Below are 26,476 nucleotides of genomic sequence, written 5' to 3'. Positions count from 1 at the left end.
AATATTCATCTCTTCCAGATATTTTATCCATCTGTCTTTCAGGATTCTCTCACACAATTTTGCGACCATGCTGGTTAGAGACACTGGTTTATAATTCAGGGGTTCTTCCCTGTTTCCTCCCTTGTAAATTGGTACCATGTTTGCCCTCTTCCATTCTTTTGGCACTTTCCCCTCTTCCAGTGAGCATACAATTAAGCTGTGAATTTTATCCGCCAGTTGTTCTCTGCATTCCTTCAGTACCCAATTAGAAATTCCATCAGGTCCTGGGGCTTTCCTTACATCTTGAGTTTCCAGTAATTTATACACTTCCTGTACCTCCACTTTTATATCTTTCATCACCGGAACATTTCTAATCACTCCTTCCCCTTCCACAAGCTCCTTTTCTTTAGTGAAAACTGACTGGAAATGTTTGTTCATTATTTCTGCTTGCATTGCCACATCCTTAAAGACCTCTCCTTCTACTTTCAGCTTGGTGATTCCTTCCTTTTGTTTCAGTTTGCCATTAACAAATCTATAAAACAGTTTGGGTTCATCCTTGCATTTGTCAATTATACCTTTTTCAAAATTCCTTTTTTCTTCTCTACGTATTCTTGTGTATTCATTTCTTGTTCTTTTATATTCTTCCTTTGTTCTGTCGTTACCTCTCTTTCTCCAATTGTTCCACGCCTTATCTCTCTCTTTTTTTGCTATCATACACCTTCTATTAAACCACTCCTTTTTCCTGTTTTCTTTCCCTCTTATTCTTGGTACAAATTTTTCCACTCCCAAATTATAGAGGTCTAGAAAGATATCCCATTTCCTCTGTATCTCTCTTGTTTCTCTGAATTTTCTCCAATCCGCATTTTCAAAAAAGTTTCTCAATCCTGCAAAATTTGCTTTCCCAAAGTTGTATCTTCCCTGTCTATGAAGCTCGTCTCTTGGCTCGACGTTTCCTATTAACATCTGGAACTCAATGACCACGTGATCACTTTTTCCCAAAGGACAGATATTCCAATGATTCTATTACATTGGGTTCTTTGGTGAACAGTAAATCTAACCTTGCTGGTGTGTCCTCACCTCGAAACCGTGTCTCTTCTTTGACCCATTGCGTCATCACATTATTCATTATTATACAGTAGAACCTCTTTGGTCCGGACCCCTTTAATCCGGATTTCTGTTAATCCGGACAAAATTTAAAAATAAGAAGCTCCAAAATTATGCTGAATGTAATTCTAAAGTCATTTTCAGTATCGGCGTGGAAAGCGATCGTCATTCGTTTAGTCTTGGATCACGCTAGGTCGCAGCATGGGCGCCTGTTTAAACACATGCTAGCATTCGTTCCATCAACTAGTTCACCAACCACTTATATTTTTAAGCTGTATTTCAAAAGTTAATCCTCCTTACAATGCCCCTTAATGCAAGTGTAGCTTCTGTAATTTAAAAGGAGTTTGCTTACACAAAAATGGGTCAGAATATTCTGCCGTGTTTAGTGATTACTGTAGGTTATTTTTTGTACTTAAATGTGCTTTACTTGTACCTCAAACATTAGCTTCTTGCCCATATGGGTGTTATCAATATGCCGAAGATGACAATGTATTTTTTGCCTACATAAGTTTTATTTTTATTCCAAATATTACAGTTAATTAATTTATTTATTTTTTTGCCTACACGGGCCTTAGTCACTTACTACAATTTAAAATGTAGGCTAGTTTCTTGTCATGGCCTTACCTGTAAATTATGCAATACAATACTGTTGTACATGATTAGTTTTGTTATTTTAGTATCCTTTCATCTTTTGCAGTTACTTAGGGTTGACATATGCCACATATGTTAAAAATTAACAAACATACCATATGTAGATAGATTTTGGTATGAACTGGAGATTACCCTCATGGTCCGGACAATCTGCTAATTCGGACAACCCTTCCCCCCATATAGTCCGAATGAGAAAGGTTCTACTGTATTTAATAACATAGTGCCCCACGAATCCTCGCCGCCTCCCGAGTACCATTCCTCCCAGTTCACCTCTTTACAATTAAAGTCACCCACCAAAATTATATTACAGTATTGCTTTTCTCAATTATTTTTTGCAAGTAGCTAGCCATATCTAACAACATCTCATGGTATTCATCATCCTTCCATGCTCTCGTCTTTGGGGGAACATACACTACCGCCATATCTCTCTTAACATTCTCTCCAGTTTCTAATTTCATATATATCACTTCAGCCCTACCTTCTCCCATTTCCACAGTATCTACATTTATGTTGTTCTTCACTGCTATCATCACTCCTCCTCCCCTTTTTTCTTTTCTGTCTTTTCTCCACAGTTTGTATTTACCATCTCCCAAATGAACATCAATATCTTCTCTTAATTTGGTCTCTACAAAGCACATGACATCAGGTTCATGTTCTCTTAAGAAATCATTAATTTCGATCCTTGTCGATATGAAACCATGAACATTAGTATATATCACCTTCAAATTATTTTTGACATTATTAATACCCTCTTCTCTCCTACTCTCTGTCCGTACCACTTCCTCAACTTCTGATCTTTCACAACCATCCCCCTTAGTTTCCTTCACTTCTATTTCCTTAAATACCATTTCCTTACTTTCATATCCAATACTCTCCAAAAAAAAGTATTACATTCTTCCTCTGTCTTCTTATCATTCTTTTCCTTTACTTCTTCCTTTAATGATTTTAAAACTTCTCTTTCTTCTTCATTCAGATCTTTTCTTATTATAATATTTTCCATCCCCACCTCTTTGCTTAGTTTCCAGGTCACTTTAAGTATCTCATTTATTACACTTTCTGATGTAAACTTGACTCTCATTGGTCTTGTTTCTCCTTTCTTGTAAGGCCCTATCCTCCTTACTTCCTCAATTTCTTTTACCCACTTGTCTCCTTCGGGGTCAATCTTGCCTAATATTCCTCTCACTAGGTTCGTGTCACTCTCGAGTCTTACGAACCTAACGTTTTCTTCCTCTTCCCCGTTTCCAAATACTACCACACATCCGTTCCTTTCTACAGTTTCTCTCATTATTTTCTCTTTTTTCTTCAGTATTTTCACTACATTTTCTTCCATTTCTTTCTTGTTCATTTCCCTTTCTTCCTGGATGATCTCTCTTAAGCTGGCCACTTCTTTCTGTTCTTCTTCTACGTGTGCCCACTTTGCCTTATGTTCTTCTAATACATTACTCACCTTCTCCGTTTTATTAGTACTCTCTTCTAGTTTCCTCCTCAGTTCAACATCTTCCCGCTTCAAATTCCTAATTTCTTCATTCGCTGTTTCATTGGACTGGATCAGACTCTGTATGGTGGTTTCCGTATTTACTGACACATCCTTTATCACTAGATTCTCTACTTTCTTTTCGAGTTCACTAATCCTCATAATTAATGTTTTAACCAGGTCCATGACATTGGTATTAGCATCAAATCCTTGAAATTCCAGTCCCTCATTGTTTATATTTTCGGCCATGTTTGATGTTGGTTAAATACCAAAACAGCTGTTACCGAAAAAAAAATACAGTACAAACATTCATGTACAATCTAGTCAATAAATCTTTACATTTTAGGTAGTCTATTAACTTTCATTATTTTGAATTTAGAGCAAGACCTTAGGAGACAGGACAGACAAAATTCCTGAAACTACTTAAGGTTAGCAGCGATGGCTGGGACGTCTGCTCTCTCCGGCTCCGTGTGTGTGTGTGTGTGTGTGTGTGTGTGTGTGTGTGTGTGTGTGTGTGTGTGTGTGTGTGTGTGTGTGTGTGTGTGTGTGTGTGTGTGTGTGTGTGTGTGTGTGTGTGTGTGTGTGTGTGTGTGTGTGTGTGTGTGTGTGTGTGTGTGTGTGTGTGTGTGTGTGTGTGTGTGTGTGTGTGTGTGTGTGTGTGTGTGTGTGTGTGTGTGTGTGTGTGTGTGTGTGTGTGTGTGTGTGTGTGTGTGTGTGTGTGTGTGTGTGTGTGTGTGTGTGTGTGTGTGTGTGTGTGTGTGTGTGTGTGTGTGTGTGTGTGTGTGTGTGTGTGTGTGTGTGTGTGTGTGTGTGTGTGTGTGTGTGTGTGTGTGTGTGTGTGTGTGTGTGTGTGTGTGTGTGTGTGTGTGTGTGTGTGTGTGTGTGTGTGTGTGTGTGTGTGTGTGTGTGTGTGTGTGTGTGTGTGTGTGTGTGTGTGTGTGTGTGTGTGTGTGTGTGTGTGTGTGTGTGTGTGTGTGTGTGTGTGTGTGTGTGTGTGTGTGTGTGTGGATAACAGAATGAGAAGGTCTGTAATGTTTGCAAGAGTATACAGACATTAGGGGAATGGACCCTCTAACCACCATGTGGTGATGGTGAAAGTCAAGGTTCAAATGCAATGGAGAAACAGAAGGAGGGAAGGACAGGTAGTAGTAGTCCATACAGAGGATGGAAAAAAGGCAAAATATAAGAGAGAAGTGGAGGAACAATTGGATAAATATGATTTGGAGCTGATGGGGGAGGTGGAAGGAGTGTGCAAGACATTCACAGAGGAAATCTGTACAGCATGTGAGGAGGTGTATGGGGTGAAAAGAAGATGAAAGGGAGTGCTAGGAACAGCAAGGTGGAATGAAGAGGTGAGACAAGCTGTGGCACAAAAGAAGAAAGCATACAGTGAGTGGATGGGAAGCAGAGGTGTGGAGGAAATTGAGAGATGGAAGAGAAAGAGTTATATGTAAAGAGAAAGAGAGAGGTGAAAAGATTAGTAAGAGAGAGTAAGAAGAGAGTGGATGAGGAGTTTGGAAGGAATCAGAGTGTAAAGCGAAGGGAATGTAAGAAAATGTGAGTTGGGGAGAGAAACATAAAAATGGTAGATTGCCAGTGGAGAAGGAAGAAAAAGTGAGCAGATGGAGAGAACACGTTCATGAGCTGTTAAACGTAGAGAATGAAAGTGATGCAGGGATAAGTGAACGGGGAATGGCTGGAAGGAGGGAGGTGGGATGAGAAGAGAAGAAATCAGTACTGGAAGCAATGAAGAAAGTCAAAATGGAGAAGGCACCAGGAACAGATGGAATGTAGGGCAAAATGCTGATGCATGGGGGAGAGACAGTAGTAGAATGGATATGGGAGATGTGCAGATTGGCCTGGGAAGAAGGAAGAGTTCCAGAGGATTAGAAGTCAGGTATAATTATTCCCCTGTACAAAAGTAAAGGAGATAAAGAAGTGTGTGGTAATCGTACAGGCATTTGTCTTCTTACTGTAACAGGAAAAGTGTATGGTATGATACTTACTGACAGAGTTAGGGAAATAACAGAGGAATTAGTTGATGAAGAACAGGAAGGCTCTAGGAAGAGAAGAGGTTGCATAGATCAGATATTCATTCTTAGTCTTTAGTGGAAAAGTTTCTAGAGAAGGGAAAGAAGTTGTATGTGGCCTTCATGGATTTGGAGATAGTACATGACAGGGTGGATGGGCAAGGAATGTAGAAAATATTAAGAATATGTGGAGTAAATGGGAAGTTGTTGAATGCCGTGAAGTTGAATGAGGGAGCTATGACTGCAGTGCATGTGGATAGTGAATTGAGTGACTTTTTCTTTTTGAATGTTGGATTCAAACAGGTATGTGTTATGTCTCCATGGCTGTTCAATCTGTATATGGATGGGGTTATAAAAGAGATACAAGGTAGGGCAGTGGATGTTGAAGCATCCTTAATGAGTGAGGGCAGCGTCTGGAAACCCAGTACAGTACTGTTGTTTGCGGATGATATTGTATTGTTATGTGAAGACAAAAGGGAATTGGAAGGTTTGGTGAATGAGTTTGGAAGTGTGTATAAGAAACCGAATCTAAAGATGAGTGTAGGGAACAGTAAAATTATGGTCTTCAAGAGAATTAAGTCACTGGATATACTGTGAAGTTGGATAATGGGGAAATGGAAAATGTGGGTGCATTTTAGAACAGTACTTGGGTAGTGTGATGAGTAAGGATGGACATTTGGAGGGTGAAGTGACTGAAAGGGTACAACATGGAATAAAGGTTGCTGGTTCTTTAAAAACAGCGATAAGAAACAGGGAAGTGAGCATGGAAGTAAAAAAGTTACTGCATGACAGTATTGTGATACCAACTCTAACGTATGGAAGTGAAGCTTGGACCTCGTTGGAAGGACGCAGGTCAAGAGTGAGAGCAGTGGAAATGAGTTACCATATTTGTGACGAGCATGTGGAGTTACATGGAGAAACAGACTGACAAATGAGGAAGTGAAGGAGCACTGTGGTGTGGAAGTGGATGTCCTAGAAAGCGTTAGGAGAAATACACTGAGGTGGTCCGGCCATGTGGAGAGAATGAAGAGCGAGAGACTAACGAGGAGAATGCACGTGAGTGAGGTGGAGGGGGGGGAGAGGGAGAGGAGGCCAATGATGAGACGGAGGGATGGAATGGAAAGGTATATGAGAGAGAGGGGTGCTGCCTGGCAGCAGGGCAGTGAAATGGCAGGGGACCAGGTGACAGGGAGGCGATTTGTTTGTGGCCACCCCTTACGGGATTAAGGCGTCTGGCAATAGACAGATAGATAGATTTCAAACACAAAGATGCACATAAATATACATGGGTCTGAGGGTATGGAGATCATGTTGAAAGAAGCCTGGTTGATTACATGCTCGTAGTGATTTTGATGCTGGGAAGTGTTGCTGATACAAGGGCAGTGAAAGGACGATGTGGAGGTTTGTCATATCACATGATCATGCTATGCAAAGTCTAGCTGAGAGGAAAGAGGTGGTCCAGGAGAGAGAGGAGCAGTTAGGGACAGAGACTGAAAGTTGAAATGCTGAGGATCAAAGAAATGGCAGATGAATACAGGGCCAAAGTAGGGGAGGAGTTGGAATCAGTGAATTGGAATGAAATGGATCTGGACAACCTGTGGATAAATATAGGGATTGCTTAGTTAGAAATGCTAAAGCGGTGTGTGGTGGGGCATGAGTAACAACAAAAACGAAAGGTACGGCACAGTGGGATCAAGAGGTTAGGAGAGCAGTCGAGGAAACGATGCAGATAGAGTGGTTACAGGACAGGGGTTCAATTGAAATAAGAACTGAATATAATGAGAGCAAGAAGCACATAAAGAGACTTGTCAAGAGAAAAAAGGAGGTAAATGATGATCTAGAAAGAAGAATGAATGCAAATTACTCTGAAAATAGGAAGTTATTTGGGAAAGAGGTGCAGAAATGTAGAAGTGACAGTGGAAAGAAATGTGACAGTGTGAAGGATGTAAGTGGTAGACTATTAACCCACAGAGATGAAGTAAGAACCAGATGGAAAAAACATTTTGAAAGTCTGATGAATGGGAACGGAGAGTGCAGAGTGACTGTAAACATGACTGGCTTTGGGGGTGTGCTGAGAAGGAATGTAGTGCCAGGAAACAAGAGACTCGCACAGGTGAAGAACGATGTGAAGCAGCTGAAAAATGGGAAAGCAACTGGGGTTGATGAGGTGTATGCAGAGATGATTAAGTGTAGTGGAGAGAGTGGAACGAAATGCTTGTTGGAGATATGTAAGAAGGCATGGATGAGTGAAACTGTGCCAGCAGTGTGGAAAAAGGCTGTGAATGTACCCCTGTACAAAAATAAAGGTGAGCAAACTGAGTGCAAGAATTATCGTCGCATCTATTAAGTGTTGTGCGGAAGGTATATGGAAGAATTATTATATAGAAAGTAAGAGAGATATCAGAAAACCTAGTAAGTGATGAACAGGGTGGCTTTAGAAGCGGCAAAGGATGTGCAGATTAAATATTTGCAGTAGGACAGATAGGGGAGAAGGCTTGAGAAAAGACTATATGGCATTAATTGCACATGTGGATCTACAAAAAGCATACAACAAAGTAAAAAGAGAAGGACTGTGGAAGTGTTCTGCGCATGTAAGGTGTAGATGCTAAGCTACTAGGTGCTGTCAGGAGTTTTTATGATGGTAGTGAGGCATGTGTAAGGGTAAATGGGCATATATGTGAATGGTTCACAATCAGCATGGGTGTGCAACAAGGTTGTATGATGTCCCCATGGTTGTCCAATATAAAAATGGATGGGGTGATGAGAGAAGTAAAGACACAAGTAATGGAGAGAGGAATGCCATTGGTAATGAATGGTGATGGATGGAGTATCTCAATTCTGAGGTATGCAGATGATGCAGTACTACTTGCAAATACGAGACAAGAGCTTGGTAGACTAGTGCAGAGTTTTGTGGATGTCTGTGAGCATCATGCCTTGAGAGTAAATGTAGAAAAGAGTAAATTGATGGTTATTACGACAGAAGGTAGCTCCCAGTGTGGTGTTACAGTGAATGGAGAGAAACTAGAATTGGTGAGAGAGTTCAAATACCTGAGTACAATGACAGAAAAGAAAGGAAAATATACAAAAGAAGTGGAAAGTAGAGTGACACAAAGAAAGAAAGTAGCTGGTGCTATGAAGGCCTTGATGAGAGACAGAGACTTGAGTTTTATCCGCCCCTGTGTGGAGTACAACTCTCATGTGTGGGGAGGCTCCCCACATACAGCTCTTCTCAATAGGGTGGAGTCAAAGGCTTTTCGTCTCATTAACTCTCCTCCTCTTACTGACTCCCTTCAACCTCTGTCTCTTCGTCGCACTGTTGCATCTTTATCTCTTTTCTATCGCTACTTTAATGATCACTGCTCCTCTGAACTGTCTGCTTGCATTCCCCCACCTCTACGACGGGCGCGTAGCACCCGTCTGGCAGCAAACTCTCATCCTTTTTCTGTCCAACTCTTTAATGCAAGAGTTAACCGTTACTCCCAGTCTTTCATTTATGCAACAGGTCAGCTCTGGAACTGTCTCCCTCTGTCTGTATTTCCTGCTGCCTATGATCTCCAGTCTTTCAAACGCAGTGTGTCCAGGCATCTCAAAATGATTGGATCTTGAATTTGGCTCTATATTGTATTTTGTTTTTCTCTTGGAGGGAACTGTTACTGCGGGCTCATGGCCTTTGGTTCCTTCTTCCTCGCAAAAAAAAAAAAAAAAAAAGGAGTGTTAGTGCCAACTTTAACATATGGGTGTGAGATGATGGTGTGGCATAAAAATGAAGAGTCAAGAGTAAGAGCAGTGGAGATGGGACAGCTGAGGAATGTATATGAAGTACAGAGAGTGGATAGGATATGGAATAATGTGACTAATGACAGATGCAGAGTAAGGAAGTCTGTGGACACCAGAATTGAAGAGTGTACTGAGATACTATGGTTATGTGGAGAGAATGGATGACAACTGAGTGGTGAAAGGGGTATATCTGAGTGAATCTGAAGGAAGAAGGAGGCAATGTAGGCCAAGAAAGTGGAAGGATTTGGCAGATGAATGTGTGAGGAAGAGAGGTACAGAAGCTGGTGAGGCTAAAGGACTGGCAAGAGATTGAGCTGGCTGGATGAATTTTGTGCGAAGGGACGAATTATCAAGGTTTTGGCATCCCTTTTAACATGACAGCGTTCGGACAGGCTCTATCAGATAAGTATATGTGAAGCTACAGGACGTAATAAAATATTGTTTGGCCTATCAGATGGATCCAGGACTCTGTGGGCTTGGATGATGAGTGAATGGAAGCATGGCCCATTGAATTGGGCAAACTTCAGTTGTCTGGGCGCTGTTACTCCTCATCCCGCCTTAGGGAGGGAAAGGAGGTCAGGATGATGATGATGATGATGATGATGATGATGATAAAGACACCCATCCTAAAATTTCAACAAAGTTATGGCTTCATCCTATTCAACATCCCCAGGGACTGCTTTCACCTGGTAGCAAAACAGCAGTCCCATTCAACAGACAGACAGGCATTCCTCCAACCTATTTAGACATAGAAAAATTAACCTCTTCATTCCAATGACATGGTTTTTATGCTTATTTCATTCTTGCTATTGTCTAAAAAGCTTTACTTAGCTGGAAACATTTTTCAAAGTACAAGGGTTACACTCAATCCTCGTAAACCGCGTGTTTATAAACCACAGATTCGTAAACCGCGGCAAAGTGGCTGCCAGACTGCCAGCACCCTTAAACCGCTCTTAAGTCACGAAAACTGCAGATCTAGGCACCAAAGTGGGTCTTTTCCAAGGAGAATCGTAAACCGAGGCATTCAATTTGATAACCGCGACCCAACAACTAATCACCACCTGTTCCTGGTGGCAAGTGTGCATACTAATGCCGCCATGTTGTTGTTCTGCCTGCCAACCCACACAGTACAGAGCATCACCATGCAGTACAAGAGCTACCTGCCCTTTTTTGTGCACTTTCCCCCCACCTCCTACCTTCCATGGCCCCTCCCAAACCCCCGAAGAAGCGCTCTAAGCCCTGTGGCATCAAGAAGCAGCCGCCGTTGTCATACAGTCAACGTTTGGAGCTCACTTGTCGTGTTGAGAAGGGAGCAAGCCAGGCGAAAGAATTTGGGAGGAACGAGTCGACCATAAGGACGATCTACAAAACCAGGGAGAAACTGAGGAAGTGCGTCAAAGCTTACGGGACTGGGCTCATTGACGGTCGGGTACGGTGCAGAGACGAGGCAGTAATTTGGACAGAAAGATGTCTGGAGATGTTCGTCCTGAGGCAGGCAAGGAAGAATATTCCAGTCCCACTTCATTCACTTAAGCAATATCGTCATAGGATTAAGGTGAGATCCCTTAACATTGCTTATTTGTATTAAATACATGCACTGAATATTCCTAAATTTGTATGTTTGTGTTTGATGGTGCCTAGATAGGTGTAGGTAGGATGCTTTGGGGGGTAGTTGGCCAAAGTCCAGACCCTAATTAATTTTTCACATAAGAGTTATTATTTATAAACCACGGATTTTGTAAACCGCGGCAGTGGTCCAGACCCAAACTGCCGCGGTTTACGAGGATTGAGTGTACATTCAAACTTGTTATTAGTGCTGTTGTGGTCCCAAGCCCATAGGAATGTGAACCCGTTGGACTACACGCTGAGACTGGTTTTCTGCAGTCCACCATCCTCTTTTCTGGGAAGAGGGAGGGGAAATGAAGGATGTCAGTATAATCAATGCCCAGTTTACCAGTGCCACCACAGGAAGGCATCCCTCTTCTGCATATGATGCATATTAATTATCCTGCTCAATACAAAAAAAAAAGTTTGACCTTTTCAATACAAGAAACCTTTCCTCAGATGAGGATATTCATTTGATGAAGAAGAAAAAAAGAGGCCACATGATTTAACGTTCCTTACCAAACACTCCCTGTATTCACACCACAAGTTTTCCAAAATTCATTTACTCCCAGAATTACTTGACCCTAATGATGCTAGGTGGTGGCGACAATCATCCACTCACTTGGAGGGAGTAGTGTGACTCTCAGGCAACAGGAGTACTAATTCAGTTAAAGGGGTTTTGGTACCGTAATAAAAAAAATACCATACAGGCAAACTCTCCAGTGGGCCAGCTGAGCATATTTTTATGTCTAATGGTTCACATAGCTGAAAAAATCTTGCATACAGATATTTCTTGTACTATGAATTTGGGTAAACAGGAATGCTGATTCAGTGAAAGTGTTCTGGTGCAAAAAATGGCAATTCAAATAACCAAAAAATTGGATATTAGCTGTTCAAACACTGAGGGTTGCCTGCCCTTGTTTCTACAGCAACTGGCTCGCAACTGACTCACAACCAGCCACATCACCAACAGTTATACACACATTTTTCCACTAACATCTTCCATCACGAATATAATTTTTTTTTTACTTCACTAATCACAGAAACTTGATTATGCATAAAAAGATAGTGTAATATACTGAAGTTAATACTCGAATATGGTGTAGTAATGAACTTATTGTTATTCGGAGATATCATATTCATCTATGCTATCTTACTGCATGTACGTTAAGGAAGTTCCATTAAATTATACACATCATCAAGTTCATTATAAATATCCATCCCAGGCAAAGCACTCCCATAATCATCATATATTTAATGCTTACTGAGTGGCCAGGATCTAAATAGTCAGTGGTCTCTAACTGACTGGCCAATAAACAATAAAGAAGAGTCTTTAACTCATCAATATATACAACTGAAAGCACTTGAAGTTTCTTTTTTTTTTATTTTTTAATTAAACACGCTGATTTACCTGTGATGGGATTTTTGTTAATGTTTGGTGCCGGTAGGTATTTCTTTTGTCTCTCCCTGGGTGTGGCAAGGCCCTGTCTGCTACCGTAGTAACTCTGCAACATCACTTCTCCATTCTTCCTATAACTACTTGTGCTATGTTTAATGCTTCTTTCCTTGTCTTTAAATCACGTTACACAAAAACTACACTTGTTCAGTAATTTCAGAATCTTTTCATCATCCATCATCATCATCCAATCCTATGTTGCCCCATGAGAGGCACAGAAGCCCAGGGCTAGGCAAGTTGGTCCTGACATTTAGGATGAGAGTGACCAGCCTCACTCATCCCTGAGTGGCATTACATGAGCAATAAACCCCAACCATCCTTTGGATATAAACCTACACAGGCTCAATCCGACTGGAGCACCTTAATTACCCACTAAACCACCAGGCACCATAATTTGGTTATATGGTTACCACCCAGCATAGTAAATGGTTTCCTGGTGTACAGAAAACCAGTTGGCTTGTCACTCAGTGCAGAGTTATCCATAGGCAGATGGAAGAAAAAAGAATGAAGGAAAGAAAGACATAAGATAGAGTGTAAAGTCACCTGTAGGCAGAAGAAAGAGGAAAGAATGAAGGAAAGAAAGACAGAGGAGGAAGGATGGAAGAAAAGAGAGGGCAGACACTCAAAGCAGCACTACATTGAGTGAGTGGATGGTGAGTGCCCCCCACCTACTACGTTTTTAATAACCTAATATACAGTACCCTGACTGCGAATGGCATGAATACGACTAGTAAACTGCAGTGTAAATTTAAAATCCACAACCAGTATTTGAGTTTTAAGTATTCGTGGGGTTAGGGGAAGCTAATCTCTGCAATTTTTGAAATATTAACCCCTGCCACGCTCATCGTCTCATATGAGGCGATATGGAGGCCACCCCTGGCCATGCTGATCGCCTCATATGAGGTGATGGGTCTTGACACCATAATTTCAAGCACTAGGAAGCGTCAGTGGTTTCCATGGGAATGTTGAGTCTCCCTCTACACCATCAGAGCTGTTGCCAATCCCTGCCACACCGCAGTTGCAAATACTGCATATTTAGTAATTAAGATATGCAAGCCACCCCTGGCCACCTGATCACCGCATACAAGGCGATGGATCTCCAGGCCATAATTTCAAGTACGAGGAAGCGTCAGCAGTTTCCATGGGAACGCTGAGTCTCTCTCTACACCATCAGAACTGCTGCCAAACCCTGCCATACAGCACTTCCCAAATACCACATATATAGTCATTCAGTTCTCGTTTGTAGCCCAGCAATGGCGGATTCATGCCCGTCTACTTCCTGCTGTGCTGGTGACTAATCATCGCCATCACACCCACCAAAGAGGCATAAATTACAAAAAGATGAGGGTGATGAAGAGCCTAAGCTCAAAAACAATTGATCTGATGACAGAAAGTAAATTTAATATTAAAATAAAAAGACCGAACAAAATAACTCGGGGAAGGTATCCAGGCTGACAAGAAATAGCACAGCTGAGGTTAATGTATATAGTATATTCCTTTATTAAGATTAAAGGAGCCAGGGGTTAGGTTACTCAGTCCAGATATTCACTACAAGAGTGACCAACTGCTATTCCCTGAGCAGCATTATGAGAGCAAATAAAGGCCAACCTTAACTTGTATTTTAATCCTAATTCACTCTACAAACATCAACACTCCAGGAACCCAAAATTCCCAAATATATTATATAACTAATGCCCTATGATAACTGCAGCCAAACTGAAGAAACTTACCATTGAAATTTGAACTTCATTTCTGAAAAGGAACCTTAATAGTTGGCTGTCATATCTTCTATTGCTAGCCATTGTTAGGCTCATCACTCCTCAACACAATCTGGAAGAAAGAAACAAAGATGATTAGAGACGAGAGTATACCATACTAGTATTCAGATGTGTAGCATATGGTCCCGGAAATAGAACACAGAGATCCTATTATTACTCTAATAATACCTACAGGGTGTCCCAGGATGATGTACAAACTTCAGGAGAGGATACTCAGGTTGATTTTAAGTAAGAAAAATGCTGTACACATACCAACATGGGTCCAATTCTCCCTGGTTAAGGAGCTACGATTACTGGGTGAATTATGAGGGAGACCATTTCAACAATAAGGTCGTCAGTGACTGCAGCCATGTCATGGCTGAAAACTGAACTCATGTTGACATAGCATTTTTTTACTAAAAATCAGCCAAAGACTCAACTCTGAAAGTTAGCATGTGAAGTCCCAGGCCACCTTGTAAATCCAACATTAACTATGCTCAAGTACTGAAGAAGGCCACCCTCAAAGACTCAGCCAGGTGGCTCAGCTACCCATTTATACAACTGCCCTTCAGCATTCTCCTAATCTCCTAAAAGGAGGATGGTGAACTGTCACAGAAGGGCAACTTCAGCCAGTAATCCACTGTGTTCACATTTCAGATTAACCTAGTGCTACTACTACTGTACTGTACTACTACTACTGTGCTCTAAAAAACACATGCCAAATGGTGAATGAGAGGTAGGTGGAAAATAGTAGAGTTAAAATCCTACATGTTTAATGGTAATCCACTACTTATGCAAATCACAGATCAATACAGCCAAGGTCTTTATTTATACTGGTTCTACATATATACTGTACTAAAGACACATTGCATTTTCTGGCACCATTTCATCCATCCAGCCAGCCAGCCAGCATCTGATCTTTTATACCCCAATCAGGAGCACTGAAACCAAGAGCTATGCTAGTATTCTACTCAGACCAGGCATAAAAGGCGAGATTGATCAGTCACTCATCTCCGGGTGGCAGTATGTGACCAATAAACTACAACCATCCCTCAGATGTAAACCCTTCTGAACCACACTCAGTTAGAAGCCCTTGACCCACTAGACAATCAAGTTTCCACTGGCTGATTACCTTCATGGATATCATTCAATGTTGTTAATGGATTACAGGAAACCATTTGGCTTGTCACTACTGGAACTGATTTATTCTATGTAGGCTGTAGCACCAGCCAATCAGGGTGGTATTCCTAAGAGGAATGGGAATGCTGGTGATAGGAAGAGATGGAGATCCTGTTTTACATGCCATTGGAATATCTTGGAGGAGGCCGTAGCACGGGCCGAACAGGGTAGTACTCCCGAGGGGAATGGGAATGCTGGTGATAGGGAGAGCTGGAGCTCCTGTTTCACTAGCTATCTAACCATCCCCCTTTGCTGACCTTTTCAGTGTGACAGTAACATGGAGAGTAGACCAGCATACTCTCCCAAACATTTCCTCTAACTATCTATGCACTACACCACATGCACTTTACATTTCACACAACGTATCCCACTACGTTACAGGGGTTGGCGCCAGCAAGGGCATGCGGCCAGAAAACTTTGCCCCCGCTACCTAGTGGCGGACTTCTGGGGGGAGGCGTGGCGGGGGTTCTGCCAGCATAGATCATGGGTCCAAGGCGAGATGGGGCTTGGGCCTGTGCTAGAGGGTACAGGGCATTGCGGTTCCCAGGCTGCCGCTTCTGCCCAATAGAGAGGGGCCCGAACTGGGAGTAGCGTCCCAGGAGGCTGCCCTATCAGTGGGTGTATAATGGCGGGATAGTTGCAGTGCCAAGACGCGCTTGGAGGGTGTCCCTGCAGCTGTCCTGGCAGGGTGCCCCGAGGCCACTACCACAGCCACTGGTAAGCTGGTGGGCTAGGGGTCCCAGATCCATTGCCTGGACCTGGGATTGTGCGGTGAGTGGGACCTGTGCTGTGTCTGTCCCCATTTATTAATACTGAAGATGACAAAACAAAAAAGGTTTCAAAGCAAGCCTGAGGACAGTAAATCACCCATGGGGATGAAGGTGGGTTCATGGAATGTGGGAAGTTTGAGGGGAAGAGCAGGGGAAGTCGTTGAGGCATTCAGTAGGAGGTGGGTGGACGTGGCGTGTTTGCAGGAAGTCCGGTACAGGGGTGGATCAGCCAGAAAGATTGTTGGGAAGGACTGTTGCTATAAGTTGTTTTGGCAGGGGAGGACAGACGGATATGGAGGTGTTGGTGTGATGGTTGCGGAGAAATGGGTGGAATATGTTATGAATGTTTTGAGAGTAAGCGATAGGATATTGGTTGTGAAAATTCTGTTGGGAAGAAAGATAGCTGTGATTATATCGGCATATGCTCCACAGGCAGGATTGGATGAATCAGAGAAAGATAGACTTTGGGATGATTTAATACGTGTAGTGGGTGGTATGCGGGATGATGAGATAGTGATTTTGGGAGGGGACTTAAATTGTCATGTAGGTGAAGCAGCCCAAGGTTATGAAGGAGTGCATGGGGGATGTGCATATGGTCTAAGGAATGCAGAAGGGGAAAGGATACTCGAGTTTGGGGAGGCAACGGACATGATTGTGTGCAACACATATTTTAGGAAAAGAGACAGTAGGTTAATTGCGTATGAGTCTGGGGGAAATAGCAGTCAGATAGATTATTTTCTGGTTAGGAGGGCCGATAGGAGGTTAGTGAGGGATGTTAAAGTTATAGGAAGTGAGGAGTGTGTGCAGCAGCACAAACTATTGATTTGTGATATGGTGCTTAAAGAACAAATGATGAAAAAGAGGACTTATGTACCTAGGAGGAAAATATGGAAGCTGAAAAACCAAGTAGTAAGAGATGCCTTCTATAGCGAGTTGAGGAGAGTGGTGGCTGAACAGGGAGCTGTAGACAGAGGTGTTAATGAACAGTACAGAGCCCTCAAGAACAATTTCTTGAGAGTTACTGATGTAACATGCGGCTGGACAAGAGGACCACCAAGACATAAAGTAACTTGGTGGTGGGATGAGGGTGTAGAAGCTGCAATTAAGGAGAAAAGAAGGCTTTTCCGGGAATGGAAGAAGGGTGGTAGCAAAGAGGAATATTTGGCTGCCAAGCGTAGGGCTAGGAGAGAGGTATACAGGGCAAAGTCTGAGTCACAGAGACAATTACTTGATAACCTAAATCATGGGGAAAGGAAAAATATATTTAGGGTGGCAGGTCAGGTGAAGAGGGATAATCGGGATATCATAGGTGAGCAGTGTGTGAAGAATGATGAAGGAAGGGTAGTGGTGAACAGTGAGGATATTAAAGATGCATGGAGAGAGCATTATAACCGGTTGTTGAATGAGGAGTTTGACTGGGACAGGGAAGGTTTGGAGCCAGCAGATCCAGTGTCTGGCCCTTGGCCTTTGATTGATACTGCTACTGTGAGTGAGGCAATAGGCAGGATGAGGGTGGGGAAGGCAGCAGGTGTGTCTGGGTTGACTGCCGAAATGTTGAAGGCCTCAGGCGATATAGGGGTGAGTTTAGTCACTGACCTGATAAATAGGATTATTTATGAGTGTGTTGTCCCAGATGATTGGCTGAAGAGTGTAATTGTAAATGTGTATAAAGGGAAGGGTGATGCCCTGGAAAGAGGGAATTATAGAGGTATAAAGCTTTTAGATCAGATAATGAAGGTAATGGAGAGAGTTTTAGAAGGTATGATTAGAGAAAGAGTGAATATTGATGAGATGCAGTTTGGGTTTATGCCAGGTAGGGGGACCACTGATGCCATATTCATTGTTCGACAGCTTCAGGAAAAATATATTGGTAGGAGAAGGGATCTTTATTTTGTTTTTGTTGATTTGGAAAAGGCCTTTGACAGAGTCCCTAGAGAGGTGGTGAAGTGGGCAATGAGAAAGCTTGGCTTGGAGGAGTGGCTGGTTAGGGTGGTTATGGCCATGTATGTGGGTGCTCACACCCAGGTGAGAGTGAATGGAGATTTGAGTGATGAGTTTTCCGTGAATGTTGGTGTGCATCAGGGGTCAGTCTTGAGTCCCATGTTGTTTATCATGGTACTTGAAGCCCTTTCACGTGACTTTAGAAACGGACTCCCGTGGGAGTTGTTGTATGCTGATGATTTGGTGTTGATTGCAGAGAATGAAAGGGAGGCGGAGGAAAGGTTTAGGAAGTGGAGAGATGGTATGGGGCAAAAGGGTTTAAGGGTAAATGCAGATAAAACAAAAGTGATGATATCTAGGGTTGGTGGCGGTACTGTCAAAGACGAGGGAGAGTGGCCATGTGCAGTTTGCCACAAGGGCGTGGGAAGTAATTCCATCTTGTGCGGTGTGTGTGATAAATGGGTGCACAAGAGATGTAGTGGTATCAGAGGTAGACTGCGAGATAATGCTGATTTTATGTGTACAGCATGCCGGGGTGAGCAGGTGGAGATCGTCAGACGTGAAAGAATTGAACTTGCTGGTGAATCTCTTGAGTGTGTGGAAGAGTTTTGTTATTTACGAGACATGTTGTGTGCTGGAGGTGGGGCTGGAGCTAGCTCTGTGGCTAGGGTGAGAAGTGGTTGGAAGAAGTTCAGGAAGCTCTTGCCTCTCCTGACATTGAGGGGGCTCTCCCTACGTGCTAAGGGGTCTTTGTATGCAGCGTGTGTTAGGAGTGTAATGCTGTATGGCAGTGAGACCTGGGCAGTGAAGGAGGAAGACATTCGCCGGCTCAGACGTACAGAAATGACAATGATTAGGTGGATGTGCAGTGCGTCCCTGCGTCCAAGGCCTGGAGGGGCTGGGTTTACAATGGAAGAGTTGAGAGGTAGGATGGGACTGGACTGTATTGGTGTTGTGATGAGGAGAGGTAGATTGAGGTGGTTTGGACATGTGGAGAGGATGGGGGATGATAGTTGGGTGGGGAAGGTGAGAAGTGTTAATATTGGGGGTGGGGTTGTGAGGGGTAGACCGAGAAAGACATGGGACGAGGTCATTAAGTGTGACCTTAGGGTTAAGGGACTGAACAGGGAGGCTGCAATGGATCGTGCAGCATGGAGAGCCGCCATTAGGTGACCAAGGCCGACACATGCAAGCATGTTGGAGCCTTTAAAAACGAAAAACGAAAACGATCTCCCTTTGCTGACCTTTTCAGTGTGACACTAACATGAAGAGTACAACAGCATACTCTTCCAAACACTTTTCTCCAACTATCTCATGCACTACTCTTTATGTGCTTTACATATCACAAAACATACCCCACTTCGTTACAGGGGTTGATGCCAGCAAGAGCATGTGACCAGAAAACTTTGCCCTCATTACCCTGTGGCAGACCTATTGAAGGAGGCGTGGTGCAGGCTCCGCCAATGTAGTTTTGGGGAACGGGATGGAATGAAGCTCAGATCTGTGCTAGAGAGTACAGGGCACTGCGGTTCTCAGGCTGCCGCTTCTGCCCAATAGAGAGGGGGCCCGAACCCTGGGAGTAGCGCCCTAGGAGGCTCCCCTATCAGTGGGAACATGATGGCAGGGCAGTTACAAGATGTCCCTGTAGCTGTCCTGGCAGGGTGCCCTGAGGCCATTGCCACAGCCACTTGTTACGGCTGGTGGGCTTGGGGTCCCAGGTCCCATGCCTGGACTTGGAAATGTGCAGGTGTGTGGGGCCTCTGGTCTATCTCTCTCCTTTACCTAATTACATCAAATAACAAAAAACAATGAGAAAAAGCACAAGCCTGAGGAAACTAAATCACCAAAAGGGATCAGAGTGGGATCTCGGATTGTGGGTTGTCTGAAGGGTAGGGCAGGGGAGGTACTGCAGCTGAGGCCATGAGTAGGAGGTGGGTGGATGTTGGCTGTGTACAGGATGTTAGGAATAGAGGTGGATCAGCCAGAATGATTGCTGGGAGGAATTGTACATATAAGCTATTTTGGCAGGGAAGTGCAGATGGATATGGTGGTAACAGTGTGCTGGTTAAGATTAAATGGGTGGAATATGTCATGTACGTATGGAGGGTGGATGATGAGGTTATAGTAGGGAAACTTTTGTTCAGTAGGCTGACAATTTCTTTTACATCAGTGTATGCTCAAAAGGCTGGCTTGGATTATGTAGAGAAGATAAATTCTGGAACAACTTGATATGTGTAGTAAGTGGTATGGGGGATGATGAGATTGTAGTTCTGGGAGGGGACTTAAATGGTCGTGTGGGTGAAGCAGCTCAAGGATACAAGATCTGTTCAGAATGTATTGGACCTTAGGTTCTAAAAAACAAATAGCTAACCTGTTGAGCTAGGGCACTAATCACCCCTCAAAGGGCTCCTAACTTGACACACATTGCCCAGAGTTCTTTCCATTGCCTGAAACATTTTTCAAAGTTAGTTTTCGGTATCTCCTGCAGGTGCTTCATCGCATTCATCATGATCTCTCATCTCGTCTCAAATCGGGAACCCTTCGACGGAGTTTTGTGCCTGGGAAATAATTAAAATTTCCACAGAGCCATGTACCTACTCGACCCGTGGGATGTTGCGCTTGGCCAAAAATTCCTGAATCAGTTGAGAAGAATGGGCAGGGACATTGTCATAGTGCAGCTTCCAAATTGCCGCTTTCCAAAGGTCTGGTATCTTCTGCCAAACTGCATCACAAAGATGATGGATAACATCGAAGTAGTAAAGTTCATTGACAGTGAACTTCTGATGCATATTCGGATGCACAACACTACAGTAGTTAAAAAAAACATGTCAACATGCAAGTGCATTTCACTTTGCTGCAGACCTGTCATGCTTTTTGGGGGCAAGGTGACCCTGCATGCTTCCACTGCGATGACTCTGCTTTGGTTTCTGGGTCATATCCCTTCACCTAAGTCTCATCTCCAGTGATAACAGTCTTCAGAATGTCTGGATTGCGATTTGCACACTCCAGCATGTCTTGTGCAACGTTCATCCAAGAGAAGAGATCATGACAAAGGTGATGAAGCACCAGAACGAGATACCAAAAACCAACTTTGAAAAATGTTTCAGGCGGTGGAAAGAATGCTGGGTTACATGTGTCAAGTCAGAAGTGGCCTACTTTGGGGGAGATTAGTGTCCTAGCTCAACAGGTTAGCTATTTAGTTTTTAAGAGCCTAAGGTTGGATACTTTCTCAACAGACCTCGTATGAAGGGGTACAAGTGGTGCACATATGGTACCAGGAATGTGGAATGGGAAAGGATACTCAAGTTTGGGGAGGCAATGAACATGATTGTGCGCAACACACATTTTAAGAAGAGAGGGAGATTACATATGAGGCTGGGCAAAATAGTAGCCAGACGGACTATTTTCTGGTCAGGAGGGCTGACAAGTTAGTGAGGGATGTAAAAGTTATAGGGAGTAAAGAGTGTGTGCAGCAACACAAATTACTGATATGTGGCATGGTGCTTAAGAAGCAAGCAATGGGTGGTGAAGATGAGGACCTATGCACCTGGATGGAAAATATGGAAGCTGAAAAACGAGTTAGTAAGGGATGCCTTCTACATCGAGATGACCAGAGTGGTGGCTGAACAGGGAGCTGTTGACAGAAATGTTAATGACCAGTGCAGAGCTCTTAAGAACAATCTCCTGAGAGTTACTGATTCAGTGTGTGGATGGAAAATGAGACCCCCAGGACATATAGTAACAAGGTGGTGGGATGAGGGTGTACAAGCTGCAGTTAAGGAAAAATGAAGGCTTTTCTGGAAATGGAAAAGGGGTTGTAACAAAGAGAAATACTTGTCTGCCAAGTGCAGAGCTAGAAAAGAGGTATACAGGGCAAAGTCTGAGTCTTAGAGACTTTTACTTGATAACCTAAATACTGCAGTGTTGAAAGAAAGAATATGTAATTTGATGTAGCAAATCAGATGAAGGGGGAAAACAAGGATATCATAGGTGAGAAGTGTATGAAGAATGATGAAGGAGAGGTAGTGGTGAACAGTGAGGATATTAAAGATGCCTGGAGAAAGCATTATAACCAGCTGCTGAATGAGGAGTTTGACTGGAACCAGGTAGGTTTGGAGTCAATGGATCTAGTGTTAGGTGCCTGGCCTTTGATTGATACTGCCATGTGAGCAAAGCAACAGGCAGGATGCAACTGGGGAAGGCAGCAGGTGTGTCTAGGTTGACTGCTGAAATGCTGAAGGTCTCAGGAGATATAGGAGTGGGGTTAGTGACTGGCTGAAGAGTGTGATTGTAAATTAATACAATGGGAAGGGTGATGCCCTGGAAAGAGGAAATTATATAGGCATAAATGTCTGGATCAAATAATGAAGGTAATGGAGAAAGCTCTGGAAGGTATGATTACAGAAAGAATGAATACTGATGAGATGCAGTTTGGGTTTATACCAGGCAAAGAGACCACGGATGTCACATTCACTGTCTGACAGCTTCAGGAAAAATATACAGGAAAGAAAATGGATCTGTACTTTGTTTTTAATGTTTTGAAGAAGGACTTTGGCAGAGTCCCTAGGGAGGTAGCGAAGTGGGGAATGAGAAAGTTTAGGATCAAGGAGTGGCTGGTTAGATTGGTTATGGCTGTGTATCTGTGTGCTAGCACTCAGGTAAGAGTGAATGGAGATTTAAGTGATGAGTTTTCTGTGAATGTTAGAGTGCATCAGGGGTCAGTCTTGAGCCCCTTGTTGTTTATCATGGTGCCTGAAGCCCTTTAACATGACTTCAGAAATTGACTCCTGTGGGAGATCTCTTATGTCGCTGATCTGGTGTTGATTGCAGAGAATGAAGGGGAGGCGGAGGAAAGATTTAGGAAGGGGAGAGATTGTATGGGACACAAGGGCTTGAGAGTAAATGCAGAGAAAACAAATGTGATGGTATCAAGGGTTGGTGGAGGTACTGTCAAAGAACAGGGACAGTGGCCATGTGTGGTTTGCCACATGAGCATGGGAAGTAATTCCATCTTGTGCAGTGTTTGTGATAAGTGGGTGCACAAGAGGTGTAGAGGTAATAGAGGTAGACTGCGAGATAATGTTGATTTTATGTATGTGGTGTGTCAGGGAGAGCATGTGGAGTCTGTCAGGTGTGAAAGGACTGATCTTGCTGGTGAGTCTCTTCAGTGTGTGGAAGAGTTTTGTTACTTGAGAAACATGTTATGTGCTGGAGGTGGGGCTGGAGACTGAGAGGGCTCTCTCTCCGTGCTAAGGGATCTTTGTATGCAGAATCATTTAGGAATATAATGCTGGATGGTAGTGAGACCTAGGCAGCAAAAGAAAAGGATATTCCTATGCTCAAACATACAGAAATGACAATGATTAGGTGGATGTGCAGTGCATCCTTGAATGAGAGGCCTGGGGGGACTAGCTTTACGGTGGAAGAGTTGAGAGGAAGGATGGAACTGGAGTGTATTGGTGCTGTGATGAGGAGGGGTAGATTGAGAGGGTTTGGGCATGTGGAGAGGATGGGATATGACAAATGGGTGCAGAAAGTGTGAAGTGTGAGTGCTGAGGTGCAGTTGCAAAAGGCAGACCAAAAAAGACCTGGGACAAGGTCACAGAGTGTGACCTCAAGGATAAAGGACTGAAGAGGGTGGCTGCCTGAGATCGGGCACCGTGGACAGCTGCCATCAGGTGAATAAGGGTGACACATGTAAGCATGTTGAGGCCTTTATAAATGAAATGAAATGAACTTGGGGGGACAACTTCTGAGACTGACTAGTGCTAGATGTAGAGAGAAGAGAGGGTCACCACCGAGGGAAATGAGCTGATGCAGGAGCTTATACAGTATACAACTTTTATTAAATTGGTAAAATATCAAATTTTGGCTGCACAAGGATGACGACATGAAAAGTAGTTTCATCAAAATTTGACACACTACATAATCACACTGGCGCCCATTTTAACCCTTTAACCGCGGGTGTCATTCCAGAATGACGTTGCAAAAACTGGACCAAACCGCGGGTGTCATTCTCGAATGTTTGTGAATATTTTGAATACCCCGCGTTTTTTCCGTGCACCAATTGTTTCAAGGGAGAGTAGCTATTAAGTTCTTTCACTCCAGCCGACCCCCACCTCCCTCTTCCCCCCCTGGGGCCCCACCTCCCACCCTCTGGGCCCCCCACCCCACCCCTGACCAAGCGCGCATCAGTATCTGTCCAGCTGTGTGAGTGACAACACATGTTGATGTGGCAGTGAAGTGCAGGCAATTACAGTGCCTTTTACCTGTCTCAGTGAACACAGAGTGGGTGTTTATCGTATGTGCAGTGTTCATATATGTTTATAGTATTATTATCAGAATGTGATTGGCATTTGGTAATGGTGTGTGAGCGAAAAATAGTGATTACAACACCGCTGATGTGGCAGTGAAGTGCAGGCAATTACAGTGCCTTTTACCTGCCTCAGTGAACACAGAGTGGGTGTTTATCGTATGTGCAGTGTTCATATATGTTTATAGTATTATTATCAGAATGAGGTTGGCATTTGGTAATGGTGTGTGAGCGAAAAATAGTGATTACAACACCGCTGATGTGGCAGTGAAGTGCAGGTAATTACAGTGCCTTTTACCTGCATCAGTGAACACAGAGTGGGTGTTTATCGTATGTGCAGTGTTCATATATGTTTATAGTATTATTATCAGAATGAGGTTGGCATTTGGTAATGGTGTATGAGCGAAGGTAATGATGTGTGAGCGAAAAATAGTGATTTTACACCCCTCACTTCTAACGGCACTGCCCGTCCTGTGAAAGTCAACAAAGTCATGAAACCTACATCAATGGAAAGCTGAAGGTTAGTACTTTCTAATGGTACCTTATTTTTTTCTCTAGCTTTATTCTGTGCAGAGTTATTAAGGTTAAAAGGTTTGTTTACATTTGGCTGAAACCCCCGCGGGAGAGGACAGTCAGACCAAAACAATACCCGCGGTTAAAGGGTTAAAAGCTTAGCCTGCTATATCGGACAAACTTACACTTTCACGCAGTAATCTCTCAATTATCCAGCATCGCAATATCCGGCCCAACGCAATATCTAACACTTTTGCTCGGCTGTGTTAAAATAACATTCGGCAAAATTTGGCAATATCCAGCTCAGAAACAGGAAGCAATCGGGATTACTATACAATTTTCAGCGGTGAGGTGTATCATCCGGCTCAGACATGGGACTTCATCGGCGTGCAGGCAGATTATGCAACACACCAGCCAAACACAATGCATTGCGGGAACAGCCCACCTGACGCACCCAGACTCTCTCATTCTCTCCCATGGTGGCCGCATAATGAGGACATATCTGTGCATTACGCATTTGTGACCCACGCAATGACTGCCCCCTTGTGCTGTGCCTTAGCCTGTGGCCCCCCGTGCTGGAGTAATCTTTGTGGGAGCCATTCGCCACTAGCCCACGGGGGATTAAGTGCACTTGTATTGCTCAGTGTACTACTCTTCCCTCCATCCATACCAACACTAGGTGAGTACAGTATGATTAGGATTATATTATGTACCATATTACTGTACTATATGTACTGTATCAATACTGTACCATATTTTATCCTGGATTTTAATCTTTTGCTCATGGGTAATACTGTTGGAAAGTTTTTAAGACAGGGTCGAGACTGGTAGCTTAGGGAAGTGACATGTTATCCGACTCAACACCAAATGGATAGCCGATTGAGGGTACGGAGGCAATATTCGGTATTTCATATTATTTGGTGTGGGGGTTGACTGAATTACACCGGATAATTGAAAGACTGCTGTATTTTATAATATTTTCTGTTGCGTCAGATTTCCTGTTTTTTCAATAACTGCATTACCATATTCAATACATGAGCTGAAATATACTGTAGGTTAAACTTTCTTTTTCTTTTTTCACGATTATTGAGGGTGAAAGGATGATCACATACGATATCCACCCTGAGGCAGTTGTAGGGGCAATTCATTCTTCCCATTCTCCCCAGGCTCTAGGTTCATATTTGTCATTCTGTGGGGTCACCTAAAGGAAGTACAGTACTATATTGAGTTTGTGGATGGTGGGTGACCCCTCCCTCTTTCTACATAAACAAGTTTATGCTCCCGAGTTACAATAATTCCCATATTAAATGCTTCATATGAGATAGTCACCTTTCACAGGTAATTCCAATCAAATGCTAGAGGGAAACAGCTGCAGGCAGAAAACAAGCCATCCATCTAATGTTCATCTGATTTTTCAAGGAAATTAAATTACAATGGCTATGGATCCCAGTCCAAGCTAAAAACCAAAATCTTTCATATCATTTCAATGACAATTTCAGAATGCTACTGTTGCCAGTAGTGAGATAAAGTACTGGTATGAATTCAAATGTTACAAGCAATGCAATGGGAAGCAACAAAGTCAGTGGCAGTGAACAGGACAGTGCAAAGGACACTGAGGTATGAATATACAGTAGAAGTCCTCTGATCCAGCAACTGATTATCTGAATAATGGCTTGAAAGAAAGAAAGAGGAAGTTAAAGAAAACGAATCATATATAGTACAATAATACAGTATTACATGATATTGGTAGAGAACTAGAAAGTTGTTGCTGTTGGTGATACCCCCAGCTCATCTGGACATGGCCCAGTGAATGCTCAGATCCAGTGCTCTGGAGAAGGGGTCAGAGTGATTCCTACCAGAATTATTATTACTTAGTGCATTTAAGTACAGTAATTAGAAACTCAAAATTCACATTTATTTAACCTGT

General features: G+C 43.1%; 1 protein-coding gene across 1 annotated transcript in view; it reads right to left on the bottom strand.

The window, feature by feature from the left end:
* The window catches only part of Sptz (zinc finger FYVE-type containing 26 spastizin), a 109,441-nt gene that overhangs the window by 76,137 nt on the left and 6,828 nt on the right, over positions 1-26,476 (bottom strand). The window contains exon 2 of the mRNA XM_080283608.1: positions 13,807-13,906. Within this exon, the coding sequence (XP_080139734.1) occupies positions 13,807-13,890 (84 nt within the window). The 5' untranslated portion in view covers positions 13,891-13,906. The remainder of the gene's footprint in view (positions 1-13,806; positions 13,907-26,476) is intronic.

The sequence above is a fragment of the Coenobita brevimanus genome, chromosome 98 (assembly GCF_032717465.1).
Source record: "Coenobita brevimanus isolate Jiangsu-jjx chromosome 98, ASM3271746v2, whole genome shotgun sequence".
Lineage (NCBI taxonomy): Eukaryota > Metazoa > Arthropoda > Malacostraca > Decapoda > Coenobitidae > Coenobita > Coenobita brevimanus.
Note: the sequence above shows the minus strand (reverse complement) of the source record. Positions and strands in the feature narration are given on the sequence as shown.